Source organism: Sinocyclocheilus rhinocerous, unplaced genomic scaffold (genome assembly GCF_001515625.1).
Source record: "Sinocyclocheilus rhinocerous isolate Xijiao unplaced genomic scaffold, SAMN03320098_v1.1 scaffold1285, whole genome shotgun sequence".
Lineage (NCBI taxonomy): Eukaryota > Metazoa > Chordata > Actinopteri > Cypriniformes > Cyprinidae > Sinocyclocheilus > Sinocyclocheilus rhinocerous.
Window position 1 is genome coordinate 1,328,153 of NW_015645559.1, and position 27,694 is coordinate 1,355,846.

At 36.5% G+C, this 27,694-nt stretch overlaps 1 protein-coding gene across 1 annotated transcript; it reads left to right on the forward strand.

Annotated features, from left to right (window-relative positions):
* On the forward strand, positions 1-27,694 carry LOC107706699 (phospholipid phosphatase-related protein type 5-like). The gene is made up of 6 exons (XM_016510504.1): positions 1-594; positions 18,441-18,561; positions 20,061-20,311; positions 23,074-23,250; positions 24,394-24,533; positions 26,664-27,694. The coding sequence occupies exons 1-6, from the start codon at positions 391-393 to the stop codon at positions 26,773-26,775; spliced, it is 1,005 nt and encodes a 334-aa protein (XP_016365990.1). The 5' UTR covers positions 1-390; the 3' UTR covers positions 26,776-27,694.

The window sequence follows — 27,694 nt, forward strand, 5'->3', positions numbered from 1 at the left end:
TCTCTCTCTCGCTCGCTCTACTACATTGCCATCTCTTTTCCTCCTCCCCTATTTTTCTTCCATCCTTTGATCATTCTCATTTGCTTGTTTTCTTTTCCGTAAAATGGCTCTCTTTCTTTAGTTGTGTCTTCCATGCCTCTCTTTTTTTATTTCTATAGATAGACACAGCTGAAGAGATTCTAGCCGTTCTCTCAGCATCCTTTCATGCTGCCTTCACTCATTCACGCCACAAAATCTTCTGTCACTTCTTTCACGGGGGGAGAATTGTCTTTTTTATTTTCTTGTGTTTATTCCTTCACTCAGCCGAAGATTCCGACTGCAGCTTGTGTTTTATTCCAGAACGCCACCGTCCACATATTAGAACGGATTTTTTTATTCTAAACTGGAATCATGTTCTATTTCCAGCTGGTGATCATGGCAGGAACGGTTCTCCTGGCTTACTACTTTGAGTATACGGACACGTTCCCGGTGCACGTTCAAGGATTCTTCTGCTTCGATAAAGCCTTCTCCAAGCCGTATCCAGGACCTGAAGATGACAGCAGAGCTCCTCCGGTGCTGGTGTATTCGCTGGTCACCGCCATCCCCACCGTCACCGTAAGAGTTCTACTGCCATTCATAAACTCACACTTCTCTGAGGTGCCACACGTGTGTGTACGTCATTGTGTCAACGTGTGGGATCGCTAATGAGTGTGTTTGAATGTGAATGTGTGTTAATGTGATCTTATGCATCTGATATTTTACAAACTCATTCAACTCATTTGTCATTTGGTAACAATCTGGAGAAGAAGAAAAAAACGAGAAAAACTACTTCTAAAGACATTTAGTTTCCTCCTAAAATATCTTAGGAGAAATCAAAATTATACAAGATGTGACTTTTAAGCATTGTTTTTAAGTATACAGCTATAAATTGTGAATAGCAGATTTTGATTTCATATAAAAATCTCTTGTAAGTGCAGACTCGCTCTTTAATGCATTCTAGGGGAAATAATTGTGATATTCAATGGATCTTAAATGGTTCATCTAGTAAACACTTTAAGTGACCAGCTATACTGTATGTAATGTTAGTTATTGGCACTTTCATGCTGGCTTTGGTTGGTCACCTAGTACTGGTCAAGTTGGTTTACTTGCCAAAAAAAAAAAAAAACAGATTAACCAGCTGTGTAAGTTACTAAAACTAGTTAAGACCATTTTAGAGTGGTTCAGTGTATAAAGGGACAAATCCAACAGAGCATACAGTGTTTTTTGTGTCATATGTATGGCTGCTTGCAACAAACCCTAATGAGTTAAGAAAACCCTTAGCTTGTAGTGAATGTGTGGTCACATTTTTAACCAGCTGTGTAAGTTACTAAAACTAGTTAAGACCATTTTAGAGTGGTTCAGTGTATAAAGGGACAAATCCAACAGAGCATACAGTGTTTTTTGTGTCATATGTATGGCTGCTTGCAACAAACCCTAATGAGTTAAGAAAACCCTTAGCTTGTAGTGAATGTGTGGTCACATTTACCATAGTTCAGTGAATTTCGTGGGTGAAATCCAGTCATTTCAATAGGAATCCATGCAGTCGGGAATTTCTTGTGAAAGTGAAAGATTTCTGCATGCTGATTTGTTATATAAATTCACCTTTTTGACCAATGGCAAGCTTCTTGGTTTGAAAATGAGCTGTGCGAAAATTTAATTTCTTAAAAAAAAAAAAAAAAACTCTTACTGACCTCAAACTTTTGAATGGTAGTGTGGCTAGAAGCGTTCATGTACTTGTGTAGGGCATGTTTTGGGCCTGCTCTGTCTCTTGTTTGGATGTCAGGGTTGGGACATCATGTCTTTCTTATTTAGGTCAGTCCCAGCGTAAGTGACATTAACAAGGTCAGATGTCTACAGTGTGATGCAGTGCAGTGAATGGAAGCTAGATGAGGTCAACACAAGAGTCTCGATTCAGCTAGCCAAGAAAAAATACAGATTTCCCAGCGGTATCAAATGATTCATTATCAGAGGGAGGGTGAATTAATGTCTGTCTCACCCAACATCACAGAAACAGATGGCGAGATACCACAGATTCAAACATCAGAGAGGCTTTCTTCACTTTTGAGTATTTTTACACACGCTGCGCACACACACACACATGCACGTTCCTCATCTGTGCAAATGAGAGCAGAAGGTGAGAAAAAGCTCACCATCTTGTCTTTCTTCACATGGAGATAACAGCAGTGTGCACAGGGACACCTGAGGCGCCCTCTGCGCGCTGAGAGGCACCTGAGGTTTAATTTTGGCAAAGCTGTGTGTTTTTCTTGCCATGTCTATCTAGTCTATGTGATTATTATTTTAGTGATACATTTTTTGCCATGTGTTTTTTGTGATGTGAGCTTGTATTTTATTTAAATTATATCGTTATATTTTATTTATGTCGTATTATTTTATTTTATTATTTATTTTATGTAACATAATGAAACATAAGTATAGAAATGCAAAAAAGTGAAAAAAAAAAAACGTGATGTATAGGGTTCTATGTGAGCATAAAGAGGGGTGAATTAGGAAATGTCCAATTTCACTCATAAATGGGACCATTCAAAATTGTTTTTGCATTGTAGCATTATTTACATATAGGCTTCTTTTTCTTAATGGGGTCATGAATTGCAATTTTCTATGATGTTTTCTGAGGTCCACTAATAATTAAACAATTATAATGTTAGCAAGATCAAAAAACAAAATAATTTAGAAAGAACTTTAGAAGTAACTCTTTGAAACACCATGTTTTAATAGGCGGGCCACTTTCAAGACTTGGAAGTAAACACCCACTGCAATAATTGGGAAACAATTTTGCAAATAAAAATAATAGATGGACACTGCTGTGATGTACTATGAAAACAATACTTTGGTTGAATGTATAAATACTCAAACAATCTGTAACAGACAAAGCAATAGTGACACATGGTAAAAACACTTCTGTGTTGCAACATTAATGTTGGATCTAATAGAGTCGGCATTGTACTGTATCATCTTTTTCTCTGAAAACCTTGTCAAACTCTTCAAATTTTACAGTAAACAAATCTACAGTAAAATGAAGCAAAAAATGAACAACATCTTAGGTGGTGTTTACTTGACAGTTTTAAACTGGTCTGAAAACGCAATCTTTTAAAAACAGCTTTCAAAGCGTGCGCTTTTGAAAACGATGCTGTTACTGTGTAAACTACAAAAACATAGAATTTGTGAAAACAGTTCTTCTTGTTAGTTTTATGGCGGATTGCAACCATGACTTATCAGGTGCATACCGCCACCTACTGTATCGGAGTATGCAGCATGGATTATATTGTGAAAACCGTGACGACGTGCTTGGGCTTTATGTGTTCAGTCTGAAGGAAAAATGCAGCATTTTTAGTTTGTTTTCGAAGATCTGAATGAACATGTTTTGACAAATGTTGTCATACGCAAATCTTTTTAAAAACACAAAAGAAAAACATTTCCATTTTTAGTCCAATCATTGTGGTGTGACCGTACCCTTGTTGACACAATCCGGAACTTAAAAATAAAGTTCATTCACTCTTTCCTAATGTTACACCGCGTCTACACCAGACATGAGTGGCATAATGCAATGCAACTAAAGACAATATAGAAGCCATTATAATCAGTGATTCTGTCTACACTGGATGCAGCATGATGCAATGCGACACAACGTACATTAAGGAGATTTCCAACGGTCACTTTGTTGCATCCAGTGTAGCCTGTTGCAGTGGGATGCAACGTGATGCAACAACGGTTGCATCTGGCATGGACATGGTGTTAAGATCACAAGGAAAGCAATATAAAAACTGTCTTTCCACAATTTGGCATACAGCATCTTGTAATCCTCTGAGGCATCTCTATCATTTTGTTGCTTGAGTAATGATGTGTTTGCACCTCTTTCATTTTTACTCACCTCCTACTACATGTGCAAATTGTTGGGCAGGGCTAAAGAGGCAATGATGAAGAAGCAGGTGTTGATCTTCTGCAGGTCTTTCATCACACTATCACATCATACTGAGATCAAATATGAGACAAACTGTTTTGGCAGCTTGGTGTCAATAAAAGCTGTTTTTGAATTTGTAGTACAATTATATGTCAAAGGATCAAAGGAACCTTGATTTGTCATTCCATGACTTTTTTTTTATTTTGATGTTGAAGTGAAATGTGATCTGGACATTTCTTCTCTTTCATTCAGAGATGAACATATCTATGTAGCAACACTGTGTGCATGTGTGTAAGCATGCTCTCTTTGTGTGTAACTGCTTTTTCTCTGTCTTGAGGATAGTGAGCGTTTACATCTGCGCCCTGTGTGTGTGTGTGTGTGTGTGTGTATGTGTGTGTGTGTGTGTGTGTGTGTGTGTGTGAATGTGTGTGCACGTGTGTGAATATGTGGGTTCTTGGAGTGTGTGTGGGCGGTTAGAGGTTTCTATCTTTTGCTGAGAGTAGAATCTGGAAACAGTGATAGTGAAAAGGAAAAACTCTCCCGTCAGTTCTAGCGCCTTAAACAAGGCATCTTTTGAAATTCCACTGAAGGGCTTAATTATTGAGACATGCTGCCTCTCCACATCTGAAGATGTCAAGTGGCTCTCTAATTCACAGCAGTCACAGACATTTGTGTTCCATAATGAGTGGAGTGCCACTGAGTGCTGGATCGAGGTCAGTTCCATTTCACTACAGATAGTTTAACAAGGAGGAGTGAAATTCAGTTCACTATGCCTGAATTTCTTAAAAGCAATAGTTTGCCAAAAAACGACAAATTTGTCAACATTTATTCATGTTTTTTTTTAAAACCCATTTTCTGTTAAACACAAAAAAAGTTATTTGGCTGGATGTCCAGGCTGCTGTTTTCCATACAATAAGAAAAGGGCTGTAAAGCAACAAAAAAAATCACCATTAAAGTAGTTTAATGACTTGTGCATTATTTTCCAAGTCTTCTTTGAATGTTCACATTTGTAGTAGCTCTCAAATTTCAGTCGTGTTTAAATGTGATGTATCACAAAACATTGTACCAGGTAGGGATGCACCGATACCACTTTTTCCAGTCGGGCCGATACCGATACCAGTATCGGTATCGGTGCATCCCTAGTACCAGGTTTGGACACACTTCAAACGTCACTGATTTTCATGTCTTTGACAGATTGCTGTTGAAATCAAATCTAGTGTGATGCATCTTGACATGCTATATTTAGATTTCAGAGCTACTTACTGCACATTGGAGGGTATGATTTTCAGCTAATAATGACTGAATTTCATACACAAAGATATAATATGATTTCAGAGGACTTGGAATATAGTGTATAAGTCAACAACTTTTATTGTGAAGGACTTTTATTGGAAGGAATAAAAGAAATTTGTTACAAAGCATTCATACTGTTGCAGTCACAAACATGAACATTAACATGACAGGCCATTTGTTTATTCAGCAAAGTGCCATGTCCTTATGAGCCCCGGTGGAGAGTGAAGTCAATGTAATGAAACATAATGCAGACAGTTAACAGAGAAATTTTTAAGGTACAATAGTGAAAATAGCCTAGGGCCGAAGAGTAGGTGGAAAATGGACATTTAATACTTAATTTAGATAAGAACACACATGTCTAAGATTTGTTTAACATGAAGTGCATTAAAAATGAAATTGTAAAATGCTGAACTGAAATAAGGATAACAGTTATGACTAGAGATGTTCAAGGCTTCAGGTATTATATAATGAGTCCAGAAGAGGTGGTATGAAAAAGGTCCTTACGAACCCACACCATAACCAAAAACACTGATAGAACTAAATTTTGCACAAGTTACATGAGTATTTATTTGAAGCCCACTTTTTACTTAAGGAAACATGGACAAAGTCTGATTGGAAAAACATGCCTATACTGACATTTTGGCAAAACTAAGAAAACGTACCTATATATATACAATTCACTGCACTTTCCAGCTGTTTCCAGGATTAGTGGCAGTAAAACTCCAATGACTTTTAACCTTTTTCATGCCAATTATGATTACAGGGGTAGATCTAATGACCTCAAAACACTTTTACCATAGTGCATGATTTGTAAAATAATACATTTTGATGTTTACATTATATAACTAGCTCCATATGTATGGCTTTTCTAACATAGTAAAATTGCTCGGTAGCACACCTGGTACAGCATTAAACTAGAAATGTGGAGCGTAAGCAATGTAGACCACTCAAGTACTGACACAATATGTACAGCAACCAACATAATAAAATGTTGCTAGATTCATGTTCAGCTGTTTCAAGTAAAACTGAACACACTTTTATCACCACTCCCTAGACATTTCACTTTGAAAGTGTTGCGAAATGTGCAAGAAGCAACATCATTTTGCAGAAATGTCGCAACAGGCACTATTTTTTTTTTTTTAATTAGCTTGGGTTGAAATCATCTCAAAGCCCAATATATATACCAGTATGTTACTGTCCAATTTCAGAAATAGTTTATTGTTATGTTGTGTTATTAGCTTGTTGATGCAAGCATCACTGTTATTATTGCTCATACTTGGGGCTAGTAATTTGAAAAAGCTTTAAGCATTAACCTTCAGCGCTGTTTGTGCTACAGGTATGAATAAAACCTCAGATCATGCCAGTAAAATCAAATTTTGTTGTTGTATGAAAAAATCAATGTGAAAAAGTCTTTTTGTGTGTGTGTGTTCCATGGAACCAGTAACAGCAGGTGAAACTAGTCCATTAATGGTGCTTTAATGAAATCTAAAAACGCTGACAAATACACCTTAAATTATTCATGCTGTACGAGGAAGAGAAACATTAAATATGATATTCTCATTGAGATCCGTGTCATCCGCACTCAGCTCTTGTAAGTGTACACTAATGCCCAGAGGATGTGTTTAACCTGTCTCTGCAGAGACCATCCACAGCCTAATCTTAGTAAGCCTTAGATTAAGGCATCAGCTTTTGTTTAACGCTCCTACTCAGCCTTGGGAACACTGGGAGTTGGCCATGTGGGCATGGAGTGAGAGATGTGCTGGAGTAAAGAGAGAAGCGGGACCGTTTGTGGATGGGAATATGAAAAATGGAGAAAATGATGGCCCTTTCGCATGACTTGTGTCAGGATTTGAACACACTGCTTAACACAAGCATCGTCCTCGGCTGTGACCTTCACATGAAAAGCATCATGGAAGGGCGATTCTTCAAGGTTGCTAGGTAGCAAGAACGTGAAAATATGTGCTTGAGTTTAAAATAGAAAAGAAGGATTTATCAAACCAAATTGTTTGGCAATTAACAATGATAACTAGCATTAAAAGTGTATTTGTTAGCTAAAAGAGGGAAAAAATAATGGTAAATGTGCTTTAGTAAATCAAAAAGCTTAATGAAATTGTAGTTCAAAGGTTTGGATTCTGTAAGATTTTTTAAAAGAAATTAATATTTTATTTTTTATAATTTTTTTCAGCAAGGATGTATTACTGTAAATTGATCAAAATTTTATATTGTTACAAAAAAATCTCACTTTTAATGTATCATGCTTTTCACGAAAATATTAAGCAACTGTTTTTAACATACTAAAAATGTTTTTTGAGCAGCAAATCAGCATATTAGAATGATTTCTGAAGGATCATTGAAGACTGGAGTAATGATGCTAAAAATTAAGTTTTTCATCACAGGAATAAGTTTCATTTTAAAATATAGTATAATAGAAAACAGTTATTTTAAATTGTAATAATATTTCCCAGAATCAATGTTTTTACCATATTTTTAATCAAATAAATCTAGCCTTGTCGAGCATAAAAGACTTACCAATCCCAGACTTTTGAATAGTAATGTATTTTAATCAAAAATAGTTAAATTAAAATATATAAAATGCTATTTTAATATAAAAATCGTTTTCATATTTTCAATCAGTGTTGCATAGGTCAGTTTTTCAGAGTGAAATGGAACACTTAGCAAGAAATAAACAGGAATTTTTTGAATGGAAAATAATTAGTTGACATCAGTCAGTCCCTGATGGTAGATGCCATATCTGTCTGCAAAGGCCTTCTTTCTCCATTGATGGCCATTTAAAGGCATTTGTTTATTATTTAAAATGCATCATATATATATTTTTAAAATATTTAAATATTATATTACAACATATATTTTACCACTACCCTGTTTGTTTTTGGTGTAAAATGCTGTCTGCCGCCTTTCATGGATAGTCACTAAGTAAGGGTTTGTGTGAATTCTTGTGGTGTTATCAGCCAATCAGTGTTGCCAGTCATGATGTCAGTTTCCTGCAGCTGCAAAGTGAATAGTCACTTGGCATTTGTGGCTCAAAATAACCTGGCTGCAGATCTAAGCACCCAGAATTTGGCAGATTTTGAAACGTGTACCTCCAGGTGGTCCTGCGGCAGCCAAGCAACTTCCATTGAGATAGGAATGCTAACGGAGAGCACTCTCTATTTATTTTAGACCTGCCGTCACCAAGAAAAGTCATTCCAGAGGAAGTGCACGTTATTACATTTTGACAAATGCTTACAAAGACTGACATTTGTTTTTCCTCGCAATAATGCGCACTGATGAATCATCTACAATGAGACTAAAAAGATGCGTTAGGAAAGTAAATGGGGTTAAATTTGATTTTGTGTTGACTTTAAAGAAGACAATAAAGCATGAGAAATGAAGCCATTAGAATGAACGAGAGAAGGAACTGGTGGTGGGTAGAGAAATAGAGGAATGATGCTAACCCAGTTTCCCTATATGGTACTTGGAGAGACGCCCGCAGAAAGACAGAAGGACAAATCCCAGAAATCAGGAATGACAGAGTGTGAAACCCACTAAAAGGACAAGAGAAAAGAACGACTAGATGAAAGAAATTGAAGAAGTTTGTGATAACAGTGGACCCACATTATGGACAGATCAATGCAATCACACTGGTGCTGATATCTCTGTTTGCTGTATTCAAATGACAGCTAAAAATTTGGCTGACAGCATGTGGAAATGAATGTGATCTGTGATGTGTTGCTGTCTATTTGTGATCTGTTTTGGATTAGCAAGAGCATGAGTGCATCAGCTGTCATACTGATGCCATGGTAACACTATGACAACAGATATTCGCCTGTATCTTCAAGCATGTCACCCAGATAAGATCCTAAGCGGACTGTCAGTCTCAGGGACAACTGGAAAGTCAGCTGAGCAAACTGTTACTGTGTGTGTTTGAGCAGTGCATCGTTTCCGAATAAGCTCATGTCCAATTTGTTCTTTTATGTTGTCATTTATTCACCCTCATGCTGCTCCATACCCGAATTACTTTTTTTTTCTTTGGAACACCAAAGGAGAATATTAGTAGAAGGTTAATGCTGCTGCTTTTTTTACTGTGAATGAGGAAATATGTGGAAAAAAACAAATATGAAATGAGAGCTATGGTTACGTTCCATGAGCAGTGACTTAAATTTTATGGTGTTTTTTCTTTTTATTTTTTGATATTTGACAGCTGGTGACCATGATTTTTGTTGTGTTGGAAACATATTAGTAATGACCTGCCTTTAAGTTCCACAGAAGAAAAAAAAAAAATACAGGTTTAGAACGACATGAAAGGTGAGCAAATTAAGATTTTAATTACTATTACAAACTTGCGTACATATACAACACAAACAGCAGTAGTCGAATATAACAGCTTTATTATTTTCCCGACAGCATACATATATATATATATATTTTATACACACACACACATATATAGTAACAGAATCTACGTCTATAACCATAGCAAGACTCTCTCTCGCCCTCTCTCTCTCTCGAACAGGGTCAAGATGAAAACAACAGAGCAACCAAATAATTACACTGGTATCTCATCTGTACAAACCTGCCCCATAATGCCTCTGGCACAGACCAGCGCAAGATATGACTGATGGGAAACTCATAATTTAAGTTTATGAAAACTCCTCTTCTCAGAGTAATGCAAAAATAACTCCCAATACCAATAATACAAAAATCTCTGTATACGCATAGATAATCGCAGACATTGCCAGAGTTTGAACAGCTTATGTTTCCACAAATCATTGACATTTTCTGACCTGATACTTAATAATATTCGACACGCTGTGTACTTTGACACAACATGCATTTGCAAGAAAAAAATAACATTCTCATTTTTGTCCGGGAATTTAATACTCTTTATCCTCCATAAAATATTCCATATTAATTAAAAACTTTTTTAAAAATTTAATTGGCATAAAAATGTCCAATACAAACTCACAAACATCCATTTACCCTTACTCTTATACAATATGAGTATTAACTGATATGAGTACACACAAGTATTTATAATTAAAATAAGTTTAGATAGACAACCACAAATAAACATGTTCCATCAAGTCTCTTGCAGAAAAATTACATCTACAATTTCTGTTTGGACTCTTATTCTGACGACACCCATTCACTGCAGAGGATCCGTTGGTGAGCAAGTGATTTAATGCTAAATCTTTGCAAATCTGTTCTGATGAATAAACGGAAATCATCTACATCTTGGATGTCCTTAGGGTGAGTCAATTTTTTGCAAATTTATAGTTTGGGTGAACTATTCCTTTACATAAAAAAAACTAAACTGGCCTAATTTGAATCTGAAAATTAAGTCACTTGGGTAACAGCTAGTTGGTCAGATTAGTTCTTTAAAACAGTGTTAACATCATAGCTTTGTTTATGCAACTGGCCCCTGGTCTTTACATTAAGGTCACTTACGTTTTTGGTCCTTTTTTAAGAGCTATTCAGACTAGACTAATTTTCCCAGAAAAGCTCATGTAAATTTGGCAGGCATACTTTAAGACTTAATCAAACATGTCTGTTTTTTCTTCTCACAACCTCAGTAAAAATTACAGAGCAAATTACCTACTGTATTTTGGCTCCGGTATCCTCTGAGAAATTTAATTTCTGTTAGTTGTATTTTCACAATGCTTCCCCTCATTTAATTTGACCTTTGTCAAATGCCATAATTAAAGTTAATTTTGTCCTTGTGCACAAATCTTCTGGCTGCCTGCTGCACCTTCATTATGGATTTAGACCCTTTTGCCAACTTTCTGGGTAAAATAACAGTTGGTGGTTCAAGTACTGCTGGCATCCCATCTGACAATGCCATCCCATCTTTGGTCAATCTTAAGGCTTCAGGCAATACACACATTTAGATAATAGTACGAAGAACTGAGGTAAACATGTCAGTATAGTTACATTTATATATTTATTTATAATATGAAAATGTACTCGTACCAGTCAAAAGTTTGGAATAATTCAGATTATTTTAAAGTTTCTCTTATACACGGCAAGGCTGCATTTATTGGATCAAAACTACAGTAAATCAGCAGTATTGTGAAATATTATTACAATTTAAAAGAACTGCTTTCTATATAAATTTCTATCTTTTAAAATGCAATCTATTCCTGTAACGCAAAGCTGATTTTTCAGGAGCCATTACTCCAGTTTTCAGTGTTACATGATCCGTTAGAAATCATTTTATTATTCTGATTTGGTGCTCAAGAAACATTTTGAAAACAGTTTTGGCTGCTTAATATTTAAACTCTTATGCACTACCATTTAAAACTCTAGAGTAAGCACGGTTTTAAAAAATTAAATAGAAAACTTATTTTAAATTGTAATAATATTTCACACTTGCTGTTTTGACTGTATTTTTGGTCAAATAAATGCAGCCTTAAAGAGATAGTTCACCCAAAAATGAAAATTTGATGTTTATCTGCTTACCCCCAGGGCATCCAAGATGTAGGTGACTTTGTTTCTTCAGTAGAACACAAACGAAGATTTTTAACTCAAACCGTTGCAGTCTGTCAGTCATATAACGGAAGTGAATGGGAATCACGGCTTTGAGAGTCAAAAAAACATACACAAACAAAACCAAATTAAACCCTGCGGCTCGTGACGACCAAAAATGAAAATTTGATGTTTATCTGCTTACCCCCAGGGCATCCAAGATGTAGGTGACTTTGTTTCTTCAGTAGAACACAAACGAAGGTTTTTAACTCAAACCGTTGCAGTCTGTCAGTCATATAATGGAAGTGAATGGGAATCACGGCTTTGAGAGTCAAAAAAACATACACAAACAAAACCAAATAAAACCCTGCGGCTCGTGACGATATATTGATGTGTAAAGACACGAAACGATTGGTCTGTGCAAGAAACTGAACAGTATTTATATAGTTTTTTTTACCTCTGATTCACCGCAATGTCCGAACTGTCCTGAGCACGTTCTCAGACATGTCTTCTTCTTCTTCTTGCTTTACGGCGGATTGCAGATTTATAAGTGCATTACCGCGACCTATCTCTCAAATGGACCATTGATACTCTATCTAATGCACTTATAAGTCTGTGATCCACCATTTAAGATTTATTTATGCCTTTATTTGGACAGGATAGTGTAGAGTAGACAGGAAAGCAGTGGGTGAAGAGAGAGGGGCGCGGGATCAGCAAAGCACCACGAGCCAGGATTCAAACTTGAGTCGCCGTGAGCGCAGTTGCGCTGTATGTCGGCGCACTAACCGCGAGGGTACTAGCGCCGAGAGTTAACCCAAAATTTTGACTGGTAGTGTATGTTTTGACGATACATGAACAGTTGTATATTGTAATATTGTTGTTGATTTGCAGTGCTTCTTTGAGATTGTATTTGTGATTGTTTTTTCAGCACCTCAAGGCATTCTGAGGTGTTTGTGTGGTGTATTTTTTGACCGATATTCTGACACCCACTATAGACCGCAGAGGGTTTTTGACATCCCTAAGTGTCTGCATTTTTTGGTGCTCTACTTTTCTACTAGAAGCTTTTGATTTGACCGCTTTCCCAGCCGCCGTGAAACGTCTGTGTCTACATTGTTCACACACCATATGTTATCCTCAGGAAACAGACATCCCTACCATTCACTTCAGCCATTATCTCTCTTTCCTCTTTTATTTTACCCTTTTTCTGCAGCTTGATTTCACTATCGATCTCTCTCCGTTTCCTTTTGCTTTGAACTCCTTGTCCCCGTCCCTCCCTCCGTCTGTCTTTCCCTCAAAGTCTTCAGAGTCAGCAGAGCTGTTTCATCAGTTAAACATGTAAGCACTTCACTTCAACAGCTTCCATTAATCCGCTCTAAAGACCATGTTTTTTGTCCTCTCTAGCTACAGCTTCTAGAGGACAAGTTAAACCTTGTGTCTTAATTTATGACATGACAATGACAGCTCCATCAGACCTCGGATGATGTGGCCTTGGGGGTTTGCTGCTGGTGCTAAACACTGAGCATGTCTTTCTGCTTTATCAGTTTCATTCTCATTATATATGCCAAAACTACAGCAAAAAGCTTGCTGACAGTATCACTGTTAGAATAATTGTGGCACATCAGTTCAAACAAGGAATTGATATGCCACATGAACTGAACAATTAAAAGGATAGTACACACAAATGTAAAAATGTAAATTTATATTATTTAGGATTATTTGTTACGTTTATAGTGACTTCCCAAGTAAAGTATAAAACCTTGTATAATTATCCATAATTTTAAGTGCTTTTTAACAGTATTAATTTAAGTAAATTAAGTAGCGTTACTGTAACTTAAACAGTAGTACATGCTGCTAGCAATGCCAAGGTTTGAGTTCCAGGGAATTGCATGAACTGATTTTTTTTTTTATGTTTTGCCACTTGCATAAATGTAAATAAAATCAAATCTAAAAACTTTGCAATACAGGTGTTCCTAACGTGCAATAGGGCATAAATAATTAAGTAGCATTTTTCACAGTTGTGTAATTTGCACTGATGCTTTGGTTGATGTTGTTGTCAAGTTTGGTAACTTGTTTTATGACACCTGGATTTCATTTTCTACTCATTTGTGTGCAAAAATGAGCCATTAATGTTTTGTGTGCTCTGTTTTGAGGTCTATGTGTCTTTTGTGTCCTGAGCATACATTATAAAGTCATAGTGTCTCCCAGGCTAGACAACATACATTCAGCTCTCCACATCTTTAGTTGGCATGATAATATGCATCTTAAAAATATTTTTTCATTTAAATATTACTAGGTTATTTTAAATACCATTTCATCAGATTTGGAAGTAAAAGCGTTCAAGCTCCAAAGTTTCTAATTCAAAATCTCCTAAATTACTGAAAATCTCCAGTGAAGTGCCATAAAAGTTGTCCATATAAAGCTGTTATAAATCTTATGAAGTCATACGATGTGTGCGAAAAAGACCAAAATTGAAGTCACAGAAAATGTTTGCTTTTTATCACTGTTTTCAAATGTTATGATCAGCCGCATCATTTAAACCACCAGCCTAATATCGTGTAGGTCCCTCTTGTGCTGCCATAACAACTCTGATGCATCGAGGCATGGACTCCACAAGACCTCTGAACGTTGTTCTGTGATCTGTGGCACCAAGACATTAGCAGCAGATCCTTTAAGTCCTGCAAGTTGTGAGGTGGTCCTCCATGGATCAGATTTGTTGGTCCAGCACAACCTGTAGATGCTCAGTTGAACAGAGATCTGGGGAATTTTAAGGCCAAGGCAACACCTTGAACTCTTTGTCATGTTCCTCAAACTATTCCTGAACAATTTTTGCAGAGTGGTTTCCCAGCAGAACCTTGACCAGAGAGCATAGCACTGCCTCCACCAGCCTGCCTTCTTCTCATAGTGCATCCTGCTGCCATCTCTTCCCCAGGCAAGCAATGCATACGCACCAGCCATCCACCTGATCTAAAAGAAAACATGATTCATCAGACCTGGCAACCTTCTTCCATTGCTCCATGGTCACATGCCCATTGTATCCCCATACATAGCAAAAGGTGATGCACTGTGTGTTCTGACACCTTTCTGTCATGGCCAGCATTGAGTTTTTCAGCAATTTGAGCTACAGTAGCTCTTCTGTTTGATCAGAGCAGACGGACAAGCCTTTGCTCCCCACATGCATTAGTGAGCCTTGGGTGCTCATGGTCCTGATGCTGGTTCATCCTTCCTTGCTCCACTTTTGTTTGCTACTAACCACTGCATACCAGGGCTGGACTGGGGCTAAAATTTGGCCCTGAACAAATCCAGCCCATGAGTTCACCCGTGAATGTTTTTGCTGGAGTTAAAATGCAGCACATCGGTAACTGCAAAAGGCTAATACTCCTTAAAATGGACTAAATATATTAATAAATAAAAACGGACAGAAACAAACACTGATGAGTCTTGTTGAATGTACTGCAAATACAGTCAACAGATTAATACTGCATTTTTGTCACATAGAAATGCACTTAACAGAAAAGCAATGATTTTGAGCTAGGAAGCCATAAAGTAAATTTACTGCTATTAAATTGTCATCATTTACACACACTCATGTTGTCCAAACCTGTATGAGTTTCTCTCTTCTGTGATTTTGAACAATTTTGGTAACCAACCATTTTGGTTACCATTGACTTCTATTATATATTCCACAGACAGAGTCATACAGGTTTGGATTGACAGTAACATTGGCAATGGTTCATAAAGTAAATAATAATAAATTATAGAATTTATGTAAACATGCAGAAGTTATGAAAACAACCTTTATGAAAATGATTTATATTCCCCAATATTTAATATACTGTAAGTAATAACAGCAACATTTTATGTATAACACAAAACTGCATAACAAAATTCTGAGTCAAATCTGAATGGATCAAGCGATTTTGCAGTTTATCACTTGTTAGAGCTGCAGAAGCGCATGCAGAGCACATTCAGTCTGCTTTTGCACACGGCTGGAGGATGCACGGTTTAATTGTGTAGCACCGTTTCATCACACATTTGGAGTATTAGCCTTTTGCAGTTACCGATGTGCTGCATTTTAAAAACAGCGCCTTATTTAGGGGAGGGGAAGACCTTCCTTCGCCAATCAGCCAACTACTCGACTGGCCCACCGGGAAAGTCCCAGTGCTCCCTACGGCCAGTACATGCCTGCTGCATACCAGAAACACCCCATAAGACTTGCTGTTTTGAGATACTCTGGCCCAGTCATCTAGCCTTCACTAGTTTGGCCCTCATCAGAGCCATTTTTCCTGCTTCCAACACATGAAATTCAAGAAATGGCTGTTCACTTTCTGCCTAATATATCCCACCCCTTGACAGCTGCCATAGTAAAAATCAATGTTATTATTTTCACCTGTGAGTGATTTTAATGTTGCGGCTGATCAGTGTATAGTTCAAAATATTAAAAATGATTATAGCATGATTGTGTTCCATGAAAAAAAAAAAAAAGTCCTACAAGTATGGAATGATGGCAGAATTATTATTTCTGGGTGAACTATCGCATTCCAATGACTAAATTACGTTTTTTCCATTAAATGCTCAATTTTATACTCTGCTTTGTTTTATACAGAACTAACCAAAACAAAACAACCCTAATGTATCTGTGAATGTCAACCCTACTCTACAAAGAGTGCTTTGAGTGCCTTTATTGTTTGACACTGAGGAATTAATTGAACTCCAAGTGTTTTGTGTGTGTGTGTGTGTGTGTGTGTGTGTGTCACAGTTTTTCCAGAGTTTTAAAACTCTTCAGAGCAGGTGTGTTGTATCGTGATGTCTGTTAAGGATTTGAAAGCACCATGCTGCCGGTATCACTGCTGCTTTCAACATTGCAGCTTCAGAGCACTTCAGATATGTCAAGGGTCTTTTTTTCCTCTCTCTTACTCTTCCTCAGTCTGTCTATTTTCACCTTTTTTTGTTATACCACAAGACCAAGAGCCCTCAAAACGCTGCAATATGCCCCACAAAATATCATTCATGGAACATCACTAAACATTTGAAGGTTACTCAGAAATTCAGGCTTTTATGTCCCTGAATAATTTCCATTTTCCCTCAGTGAGAGGGTTAGAGTGGCATTTGTGAAAAATTAGGCATTAGACAGAGGATGAGATCTTTTAGCACAGGCAACAATGCATAATAACAAGCACCTCTTTTACCACACACTGACCTGAATTTTCATGTCTGTGGAGGTTAAATAGTTAAATAGACCTTTCAGTTAGGTTAAGTAGGTGTCTCTGTGATATTCAGTGCCAGACTTCTGCTGTTTGAGATAGCACACAAACCTTTTCACCATTAGTTAGTTGGAACTAACTCAGACACTGAACTCCATAGCAAATTGTGTCTTTATGAAAGCAGTCAAAGTACTGTATTTTCTGTATTGAAACTGTTTTGTGTTTTTCATTGAATGCAATTGCTGAAAATGCAATTCATTCATACAATGACTTGAAAACACTGCATCTATGATGAGCATGCTTTTATTTTCTGAATTAAAACTAATTTTGCTGAACATGTAGTACACTGAAAAAAATGTTTCATTCATCCAATTAAAAAAATTTAGGGTAATGATTCACATCTATATTTTTTAACTTGAGCCAATGAAAAATAAATAACTTGCCCTAAGTGCAATATGTCCAGATATTATAATGAAGAAAAAAGCCAAAAAAGTCATTTCTGTATTATTATATCTTAGAGAAAAAAATGCTATGCTGCTTATCAATATTTGAAAAATGTTTTTCCACCAAATCAAAGTCATGTAGCTTCAGATGGTGTAACCAACATGCAGAGAAAAAAACACAAAACAGAAAATGATGACTGGAGAACTTAAAGATGTGTGTCTTAAAACTCAGGATAAATATATACTCACATGTATTCAAGATATAAAGGAATATGTTATGTTTTTACATAATGTTTACACCACATGACATTTTTAGAGTCATTAAACCTTTCTTGAAAATGTTTTTCAAAAAGGAAAATTCAGGTTTTCAAAACCATATAACACCAACACAAATATATAGAGTACTTTTTTAAATAACTAGAAGAGTTTAGCTCTTTTTTTCCCATTAATCATGGACACTTTTATTTGTCATTGACTTTCAGTCAGCATGTGATGTTACTTTCCAATCTGTGAGGATTCATGTTTTATGAATGCAATCCCATTAGGGCATATTGAACTTAAAACCTGTCTCAGCTGTGCTGGTGCATTTAGCATTTATACATGTATGGGATTGAAAATGAGATTTTCTAGGAAAATTCAGGTTTTCAAAACCATATAACACCAACACAAATATATAGAGTACTTTTTTAAAGAACTTTTTTAAGAAGAGTTTAGCTCTTTTTTTCCCATTAATCATGGACACTTTTATTTGTCATTGACTTTCAGTCAGCATGTGATGTTACTTTCCAATCTGTGAGGATTCATGTTTTATGAATGCAATCCCATTAGGGCATATTGAACTTAAAACCTGTCTCAGCTGTGCTGGTGCATTTAGCATTTATACATGTATGGGATTGAAAATGAGATTTTCTCATTCTCCTGAATTTCTTGTAAATTCTGGAATCGGAGCACGAGCAGTCTTGACAATGACAAATGTTTCCTGGTACATTTTGGCAATCAGTTTAATCAGTTTAAGGAAAATATTGTGGTTCCCCCCTAAGCGCTGTTCTCTGTAAGCTATGTGCACCTGAGAAATCTCATTCCTGTGTCTGTCTGCTGCAGATTCTGCTGGGGGAGCTCGCATCCTTCTTCACTAAACCTGAGGCCATGCAGGAGAAGACAATTGTTACGGCTGACTGCTGCTATTTCAACCCGCTGCTGAGACGCATTGTCCGCTTCCTTGGTAAGCAATGCTTCAAGGTTGTTGTTTTTTTGAATACTTAGTCATACTGTTAATATTCCAAACACATAGCATTAAACTTTTCCTGCTGCATTCAAATTTTTAATTGTGTTTGTTTGCATGCACGTGCATTTATTTAAAACAACTGTTTTCTATTTTAAATGAATAGTTCACCCAAAAATTGCTGAACATTTACTCACCCTCAGGCCATCCAAGATGTAGATGAGTGTGTTCCTTCATCGGAACAGATTTGGAGAAATGTATGCATTTCATCACTTGCTCACCAGTGGATCCTCTGCAGTGAATGGGTGCCGTCAGAATGAGCGTCCAAACAGCTGATAAAAGCATCACAGTAATCCACATGACTCTAGTCTATCATTTAATGTTTTGTGAAGCAAAAAGCTGCATGTTAATAAGAAACAAATCCATCATTAAGGGAGTTAACTTTAAACTGTCGCTTCTGGCCAAAATATGCTTCCTCCAGTGAAAAAGTCCATCCTCTGTTGTCCTCTCACATCAAAATCCATTGACATATTTGTTTAGAAATGTTTTAAACAGTGCTTGATTTGTGCATATTTCTGTCTAGATTCATATGAGATGATTTTTTTAACTGGAGAAAGCAATATTATAGATAAAGGACTTCAGCCCGAAGAAATGGTTTGAAATTAAAAACATTTTAAGATGCATTTGTTTCTTACAAACATGCAGATTATTGCTTCACAAGATATTAACTGATAGCTGGGAGTCTGACGGATTGTGTTGTTTTTATCAGCTGCTTGGACTCTCATTCTGACGGCAAAAGCAATATTATAGATAAAGGACTTGTATTTCAGCCCGAAGAAATGGTTTGAAATTAAAAACATTTTAAGATGCATTTGTTTCTTACAAACATGCAGATTATTGCTTCACAAGATATTAACTGATAGCTGGGAGTCTGACGGATTGTGTTGTTTTTATCAGCTGCTTGGACTCTCATTCTGACGGCACCCATTCACTGCAGAGGATCTATTGGTGAGCAAGCGATGTAATGCTAAATTTCTCCAAATCTGTTCTGATGAAGAAACAAATTCATCTACATTTTGAATGGCCTGAGGGTGAGTAAATGTTGAAAACGTGTGCTGCTTAATATTTTTGTGAAAACCATGATCATTTTTCTAGGATTCTTTGCTGAATACAGAGTTTGAAAGAAAAGCATTTCTTTGAAATAGAAATCTAGAATTTAAAGGGGTCATATGATGCTTTTTTAAAGATCATTATTTTGTGTATTTGGTGTAACATAATATGTTGACATGCTTTAATGTTCAAAAAACACATTATTTTTCAAATACTGTACATTATTGTTTGATCATTTTAATGCATCCTTTCAAATAAAAATTGAACTGTCCCTTAAACTTTTGAATGGTAGACTGTATATCAAACTACTTTAAATGTCTAAATATATGTGAAAATACTCTCATAATTATCAAGTGGTTGATGAAATGATTTCTTCCTCTTGTTCTCAGGTGTGTATTCCTTTGGCCTCTTTACCACCACCATCTTTGCCAATGCAGGGCAGGTAGTGACAGGAAACCAGACACCTCATTTCTTGTCTACCTGCCGTCCAAACTACACAGCACTGGGCTGCCATTCACCGCTGCAGTACATCACAGAGCGCCGAGCGTGCACCGGAAACCCTTACCTCATCACCTCCGCCCGCAAATCTTTCCCCTCCAAGGACGCAGCGCTGAGTATGTACTCAGCTGTCTATACAGTGGTGAGTGCATCCAGGACAAGAAATCAAACATGACACAGCATGCAAAGAAATCACAGTCATCCTTTCTTTTAATAGTGCTGATGTTTTAACTGACTCAAGAGATGACAGAGCTCCTGTGCAACGATGATTCACAATATTTGGTCATGACCCTGCTGGAAATATCAGCATATCTTACTGCTGGATCTTACATAACTGGATTCTGATCCCCAGTTTAGCATTTAATTAACCAAAATACAATAAAATTTTTAATATATTTTTACAATATGTAATATATTAATTTTTATTACACTATCTAATGTTTAAAATAGCTTTCATATTTTTTTTTTATTTTTTTTTTTACATATTTTTTGAAAATTACATTTTTTGCTGTCATGGCAACGCCCAAATTGCAATACTATTTCTTTATACTTTATGTTTTTGAAAGAAATTCATAATTCTATTCACAAGTGTAACATTTATTGAATAAAAATACAATAAAAAATACAGTTTAAAAATAACGGTTTTTGTTGTTGTTTATTTTTAGATATTTTTAAAATTGCATTTTAAAAGTTTACAATATAATTTCTTAATTTTTATGTTTCATCATAAATACAAAATACCAAAATACAATAAAATGTAATATAGTAAATAAGATATAATTTCTTAAGACAAGAAATTCATAATTCAGCTCCTCAATTTAGCATTTAATTAATATACAGTGAAACAAGGTAATATTGTAAATGATTGTTAATGTTTGAAGGGCAGGTAGTGACAGGAAACCAGACACCTCATTTCTTGTCTACCTGCCGTCCAAACTACACAGCACTGGGCTGCCATTCACCGCTGCAGTACATCACAGAGCGCCGAGCGTGCACCGGAAACCCTTACCTCATCACCTCCGCCCGCAAATCTTTCCCCTCCAAGGACGCAGCGCTGAGTATGTACTCAGCTGTCTATACAGTGGTGAGTGCATCCAGGACAAGAAATCAAACATGACACAGCATGCAAAGAAATCACAGTCATCCTTTCTTTTAATAGTGTTGATGTTTTAACTGACTCAAGAGATGACAGAGCTCCTGTGCAACGATGATTCACAATATTTGGTCATGACCCTGCTGGAAATATCAGCATATCTTACTGCTGGATCTTACATAACTGGATTCTGATCCCCAGTTTAGCATTTAATTAACCAAAATACAATAAAAATTTTAATATATTTTTACAATATGTAATATATTAATTTTTATTACACTATCTAATGTTTAAAATAGCTTTCATATTTTTTTTTATTTTTTTTTTTACATATTTTTTGAAAATTACATTTTTTGCTGTCATGGCAACGCCCAAATTGCAATACTATTTCTTTATACTTTATGTTTTTGAAAGAAATTCATAATTCTATTCACAAGTGTAACATTTATTGAATAAAAAAACAATAAAAAATACAGTTTAAAAATAACAGTTTTTGTTGTTGTTTATTTTTAGATATTTTAAAAATTGCATTTTAAAAGTTTACAATATAATTTCTTAATTTTTATGTTTCATCATAAATACAAAATACCAAAATACAATAAAATGTAATATAGTAAATAAGATATAATTTCTTAAGACAAGAAATTCATAATTCAGCTCCTCAATTTAGCATTTAATTAATATACAGTGAAACAAGGTAATATTGTAAATGATTGTTAATGTTTGAAATTATTTAATACATTTTTGGCTGTGTTTGGCAAAGCACACTCGACAATGTAATGGCAAAGCCTTTACTCCAGTGTACTAAGAAGTTTGTGTTATATAATCCTTAAGAAATTATCATAATGTGTTGATTTAGTACTCAACATCCTTCTCCTATTATTAGCACACTTGAAAATTATTGTGCTGTTTAATGAAGTATGCAGATGGCAGTGCAGTGTCTTTTGCACTTGCTGTATAGCGTGTTTAGGTACCATGCAATTACACATTTTCTACCGCGAGGGCCCCTGGGGACACCTTGCTTAGGGTCCGTAAAACTCTAAACACGCCCCTGCACTTGTAAGTCTTTGTAAACTTTCCAGTTTCAAGTCAAATTTTGATTTCAAAAATGTCCTCTAGAAACCTATTAGTCCCATTAGTGTTGCTCTTTTGAGGGATGAAGTCTATTTCATAAACCACTGGATCTAACCATCAGAGAGAGAAGTGGATGCCCAGACAACAAGACGAGAAGAACATTGTCTGTAGTTTGAGAAACAGCTAGAAGCTCCATTAAGCAGCACACAATAAACTCCGGCTTCATCTGCAACATTGAAGAGAAGAGATGCTGCTGGCCTTCTGGCAGTGTTTTGAAGTAACAACACATGGCAAATAAAAATAAAAGGGTAGAATGGGCATGATACATGGATAAATCTACAGTACATTCGGAATGTTTGAGGTGTTGTATTGCTGAGCAAATAGTCATGATAGATGTGCATTAATGCATATTGTGTTTTCTGCAGATGTATATAACTCTGGTATGGAGGACTAAAGGCACAAGGCTGACCAAGCCCACTCTCTGTCTGACTGTCCTCTCACTGGCTGTTCTGGTGGGCATCGTGCGTGTAGCTGAGTACCGCAACCACTGGTCTGATGCTCTAGCTGGATATCCTGGCAGTGTTTTGAAGTAACAACACATGGCAAATAAAAATAAAAAGGTAGAATGGGCATGATTCATGGATAAATCTACAGTACATTCGGAATGTTTGAGGTGTTGTATTGCTGAGCAAATAGTCATGATAGATGTGCATTAATGCATATTGTGTTTTCTGCAGATGTATATAACTCTGGTATGGAGGACTAAAGGCACAAGGCTGACCAAGCCCACTCTCTGTCTGACTGTCCTCTCACTGGCTGTTCTGGTGGGCATCGTGCGTGTAGCTGAGTACCGCAACCACTGGTCTGATGCTCTAGCTGGATATCTCACCGGAGGAGCCATAGCCGCTTTTCTGGTGAGAATCTGCCAACTTTGGAGACCAAAATACGCCAGAGCCAGGCGGTTCAATGCATACCCATTCAAGAACATACACTACCATTCAAAAGTTTGAAGGAATAAGCAATATTGTCTAGAAAGGAGGTGTCCATCAAAGTGATGGTAAAGACATTTATTGTGTTAAAAAAGATTTCTATTTCAAAAATGCTGATCTTTTGAACTTTCTATTCAGCAGTAAATAATAAAATGAATGAAATATTTTATGGTTTCCACAAAAATATTTAGCAGCATATAATAACCAGAAATGTTTCTTGAGCAGCAAATAAGAATATTTTAATTATTTCTGAAGGATCATGTGACAAAGAAGACTGGAGTAATGATGCTGAAAATTCAGCTTTGCCATCACAGGAATAAATCGCATTTTAAAAAATATGAAAATATAAAACAAAATTTTAAACTGTAATAATATTTCACAATATTACTATTTTAATGTATATTTATCTAGGAAATGCAGCCTTAGTGAGCTTAAGAGACTTTCAGAAACATAAAAAATCTTACTGATCCCAAACTTTTGAAAAATAGAGTATTGCATGTACTACAAGATCACAGAAAAGCTTAAATCTGCATCATAAAATTGCATCTTGAAGCCTTTGTTGCATGCTGGCATTGGCAAATATTAGCATCTAGCTAAATGAATAGATCTACAATTGAAAAATGTCAAAGAAAACCATCACAAACTTGAACAAGGTTTTGAGGACATTGCTAGTCCAAAAAGAATGACAGAAAACCCACCCCAAAATAATGAACCAGCCAGACTGCCTCCTGGATTGCACACATCCTGATGGATAGAGTGCAAATTGGGGCACGGCCAAAGTCTCACGCCATGTCAGAGGGTAAAACAGGTCATTACTCTGAGCGCATACCTATTTAACAGCTAATACTAGTACTCAGATGTTTAGTGAGTCTGTAGCTAATCCACTGGCTTTAGACTCCATCCTTCATCCTCTTAAATCAAGTCCAATCACAACCATGCCAAGGCTGAACATGTTTTGGGCATAAAGCCTTAATCCACAAGAGGCAGATCCTGCATTGTCGTACTGTAAATGCCTTAGTCGCACGTTTTTATTGTCATTATTAACCCTTGCTCTTGGTTCACCTCCAGGTCACATGTGTGATCAATAACTTCCAGCAGACCCAGTCTCAGCTGCCACCCTTACCGCCCCCTGTGCACCCTCCACGCCCGGAGCCCTCGCTCAATATGCCCATGGTGGCCATGCCCTGCGTAGAGAGTCCACTCGAAAAGTTAAGTGGCCCTCAGGTAAGGGGTGACGGGTGCATTGGACACCAGGAAGGCGTGGGAAATCTAAACAAGAGCTTACAGCTAACTGTACTGTATAATAATGTACCTATTCTTCAGCTGAACGAAGGTCTGCTGCCCACATACTTGTGGTTTTAAAATAGCCGTGAATAATGGGATCATATATCCAGAATGTGGTAATACTGATATTATTGGCTCTGATGAGGAGTTTGAAGCATTGTTTTTTTCTCATTAGCTCAGTTTCCTAAGCCTAGTAGTTAGTTGACCTAGACAGCATTTTTAAGGCATCATAGGTATGCTTCAGATGTGAAGGCTGCTCCAAAAAATATCATAGTCTCCTTGTATTAACCAGATTCTAAGCAAGCATTGCATCCAGGGTCAGAAATTACATTTTTATTTAAGGGGCAACATTTGCCCCATGGAATTGATTTCCAGGGTCATTTTTTGGCTTTGTATACACAGTTTTTATAATTGCTTTATTAAATGTGTTTTGTATTTATTTCAAATGCTTAAATTAAATCAATTGCTTCAATCAGTCACAATATTATACACAGTGGTTTTCAAACTGTGGGGCTAGAACCCGTTAAGGGGGGCAAACACCTGTTGATTCAGAAGCATACAGGTGTAAATAAAGATTTTGCTAGAGGGGACAATTTGCCTAGTCTCCCAGCTAGTCGAGCGAAATCTTCATTGGCTACGGTTACTGCAGATTTGGTGCACTTTAGTTAGAGCAAAAACAAAAAGCAAAGAATACCACAGATGGTAAAATGGTTAAACTGACTGAAAAGCAGGCTCAGCCGTCACACTAAATTTAGTAAGCTGTTTATATTTTTAATGTTTCAGTATAACTAACACCCTGTCTACAACAAACGCGAGTGGTGCAACACGACATGACAAAAGACAATAAAACCCATTGTAATCAAGTGACACTGAATGCGGCGCGGCATCGAGTGAAATTAGATGAATGTAGGGAGTTTTTGTCCTAAAAGGTTGAAAACCCCTGTTATAGATAATACAATTTTATCAACATCAACAAAACCCATATTTATACTGCAGAGGTGGAACAGAAACTGCATCTGACATGGCATTTATGTTTATTTACAGATTTTATAATGCTGCTCGAAGGTGGCATACATGCATTTACACAATTGCATAATTTAAATAACCCACAAAAGATATGCAATTTATAAAAAAAAACAGGAACTGTTACAGGGCACTGCAATTTTATGACAAAAATATTTCGGTCGGTTTACATCAAAAAATATTAGTGTTGGAGAAACGGCACACCATTCTGGCTACACAAAATAAGCAAGCTAAGAAGAGTTTATGACATAGTTTTTTGCTTTTTACACATTCAAAAATCAAGAGATAGTGATATAGTGGATAGTGGACAGTAGGTAGAGCATTGCATTAGCAGCGCAAAAGGTTGTGGGTTCGATTCCCAGGGAACACACATACTGGTAAAAAATGTATAGCCTGAATGCACTGTAAGTCGTTTTGGATAAAAGCGTCTGCAAAATGCATAAATTATTCATTATTATTCATTATTAAATTATTATTAGCATGAAAAACACAGCAGTTAATCAAACTGGGAATAAATTAAAGCAAGTGAAGACGTTCCCCATTTCTAATGCAGTCCATGACTAAAGTCTAGCGCGAGTAACACACTCTCGTAATAATCGCTGAAGCTGTCTACTCTTCAAAATAAATCTCTTAATTACATTTGTATCTGCACTTTGTAGTTTATGATGAGAAAATTCAACTTTTCAGCAGTGACCAATCTAAATGCCTCTGATTGGCCATCGCATTCTTAAGCTCAACAGAGCTCAGTGCTGCAAAAAAAAACTTAAAAAATAATCAGATGCAACTTTAGCAGATTTAAATGTAATGCAGCCATTTTTCATTTCACTTTAATCGCAACAGCGGTAGGCCAAATTGTTTTTTTTTATTCTTTATCTTGAATTTGGAAGCATTTATGTTCATTTTGGTGGCATTTTTGCCCCAACCCACGTTATTTTCTGACCCTGATTGCATCCCTCAGTAGTGAAATGTCACCTTGACCCTGTTCTCTCCCTTCTGCACTCTTTTAGAAATGCTTTGTTTTCTATCCTCAGCAGGTTCCAGGGGTTTTGTACACGGGCATCACATGACCATCAGCCATACCTGGTCCCCGCCCCTCCCGATGTGCTCATCCACTCACGTCGCTCCATCTCCAGCGCAGTCTAGACATGCCTTCAGAATATTCTACCTGCGCTCGCCCTAGACCCTCTCTCACAAGATCATACTCCACTCAGGTCTAGAGGCTCCCCGTACTCACCTCTACTGCCCCCTACTGGCTGACAGAGACAATGACAGCAATAGCCACTCATTTGAATCGGGATTATTTTCTAATGACAGCCTCATGCTTGTCTGAATCCTCATAGTATCTGTCTCTTATCTTTTGGGTGGGTGTTTTGTATTATTTTTGCTAAAGGAAAGTGTTCCAACTGATAATAATCTTCCATCTCTGTAAATTTGCAGTGTATTTGCATTATTAATGCCAGACATTGACATTCTGTGTACATTCTATAAAGATTTTCTCATCTAACAGCCATACAGAAACTGTGAAATTTAAGATTTAAATTAACATCTACTGACATTTAAGAGTGAAAGGAAGAAAATCGATTCTATTTTTGGAAATATAGATTGGTAGGATGTAGCAAACTACTATTAAGCGTATTTGAAAGATAATAAATAGATTGTTAGCACTATTTTTATGGCAAGTAAGTATTGAAGTTAAGTATCCATGGAGCAAAATATTGCATTATTCAGAAATAGGGTTATAGAGAATCAATAGCTGTACAGAGACAGTTTTCAAGACTATAATATATTTAATAACATTTCAGCACCAGTTAGGTGGGATGTGAAGGAGACAAATATGTACAGGATGTAGCAAATGTTTTATATCTTACATTGTATAAAATGTGAATGTTTTCCCTTGGGATTTTCCTGCTAGAATTATTGACAGTTTAAGTCAATTTAGTGATATAATCCAGAACCAAAAATACAGAGACTAAGGAATCACCTCAGGTTTCATCCTAAGGTAAATGGGATACATCTACCAACTGTCCGTGTCTCACATAAGATTATATAATATTTTGTAAAT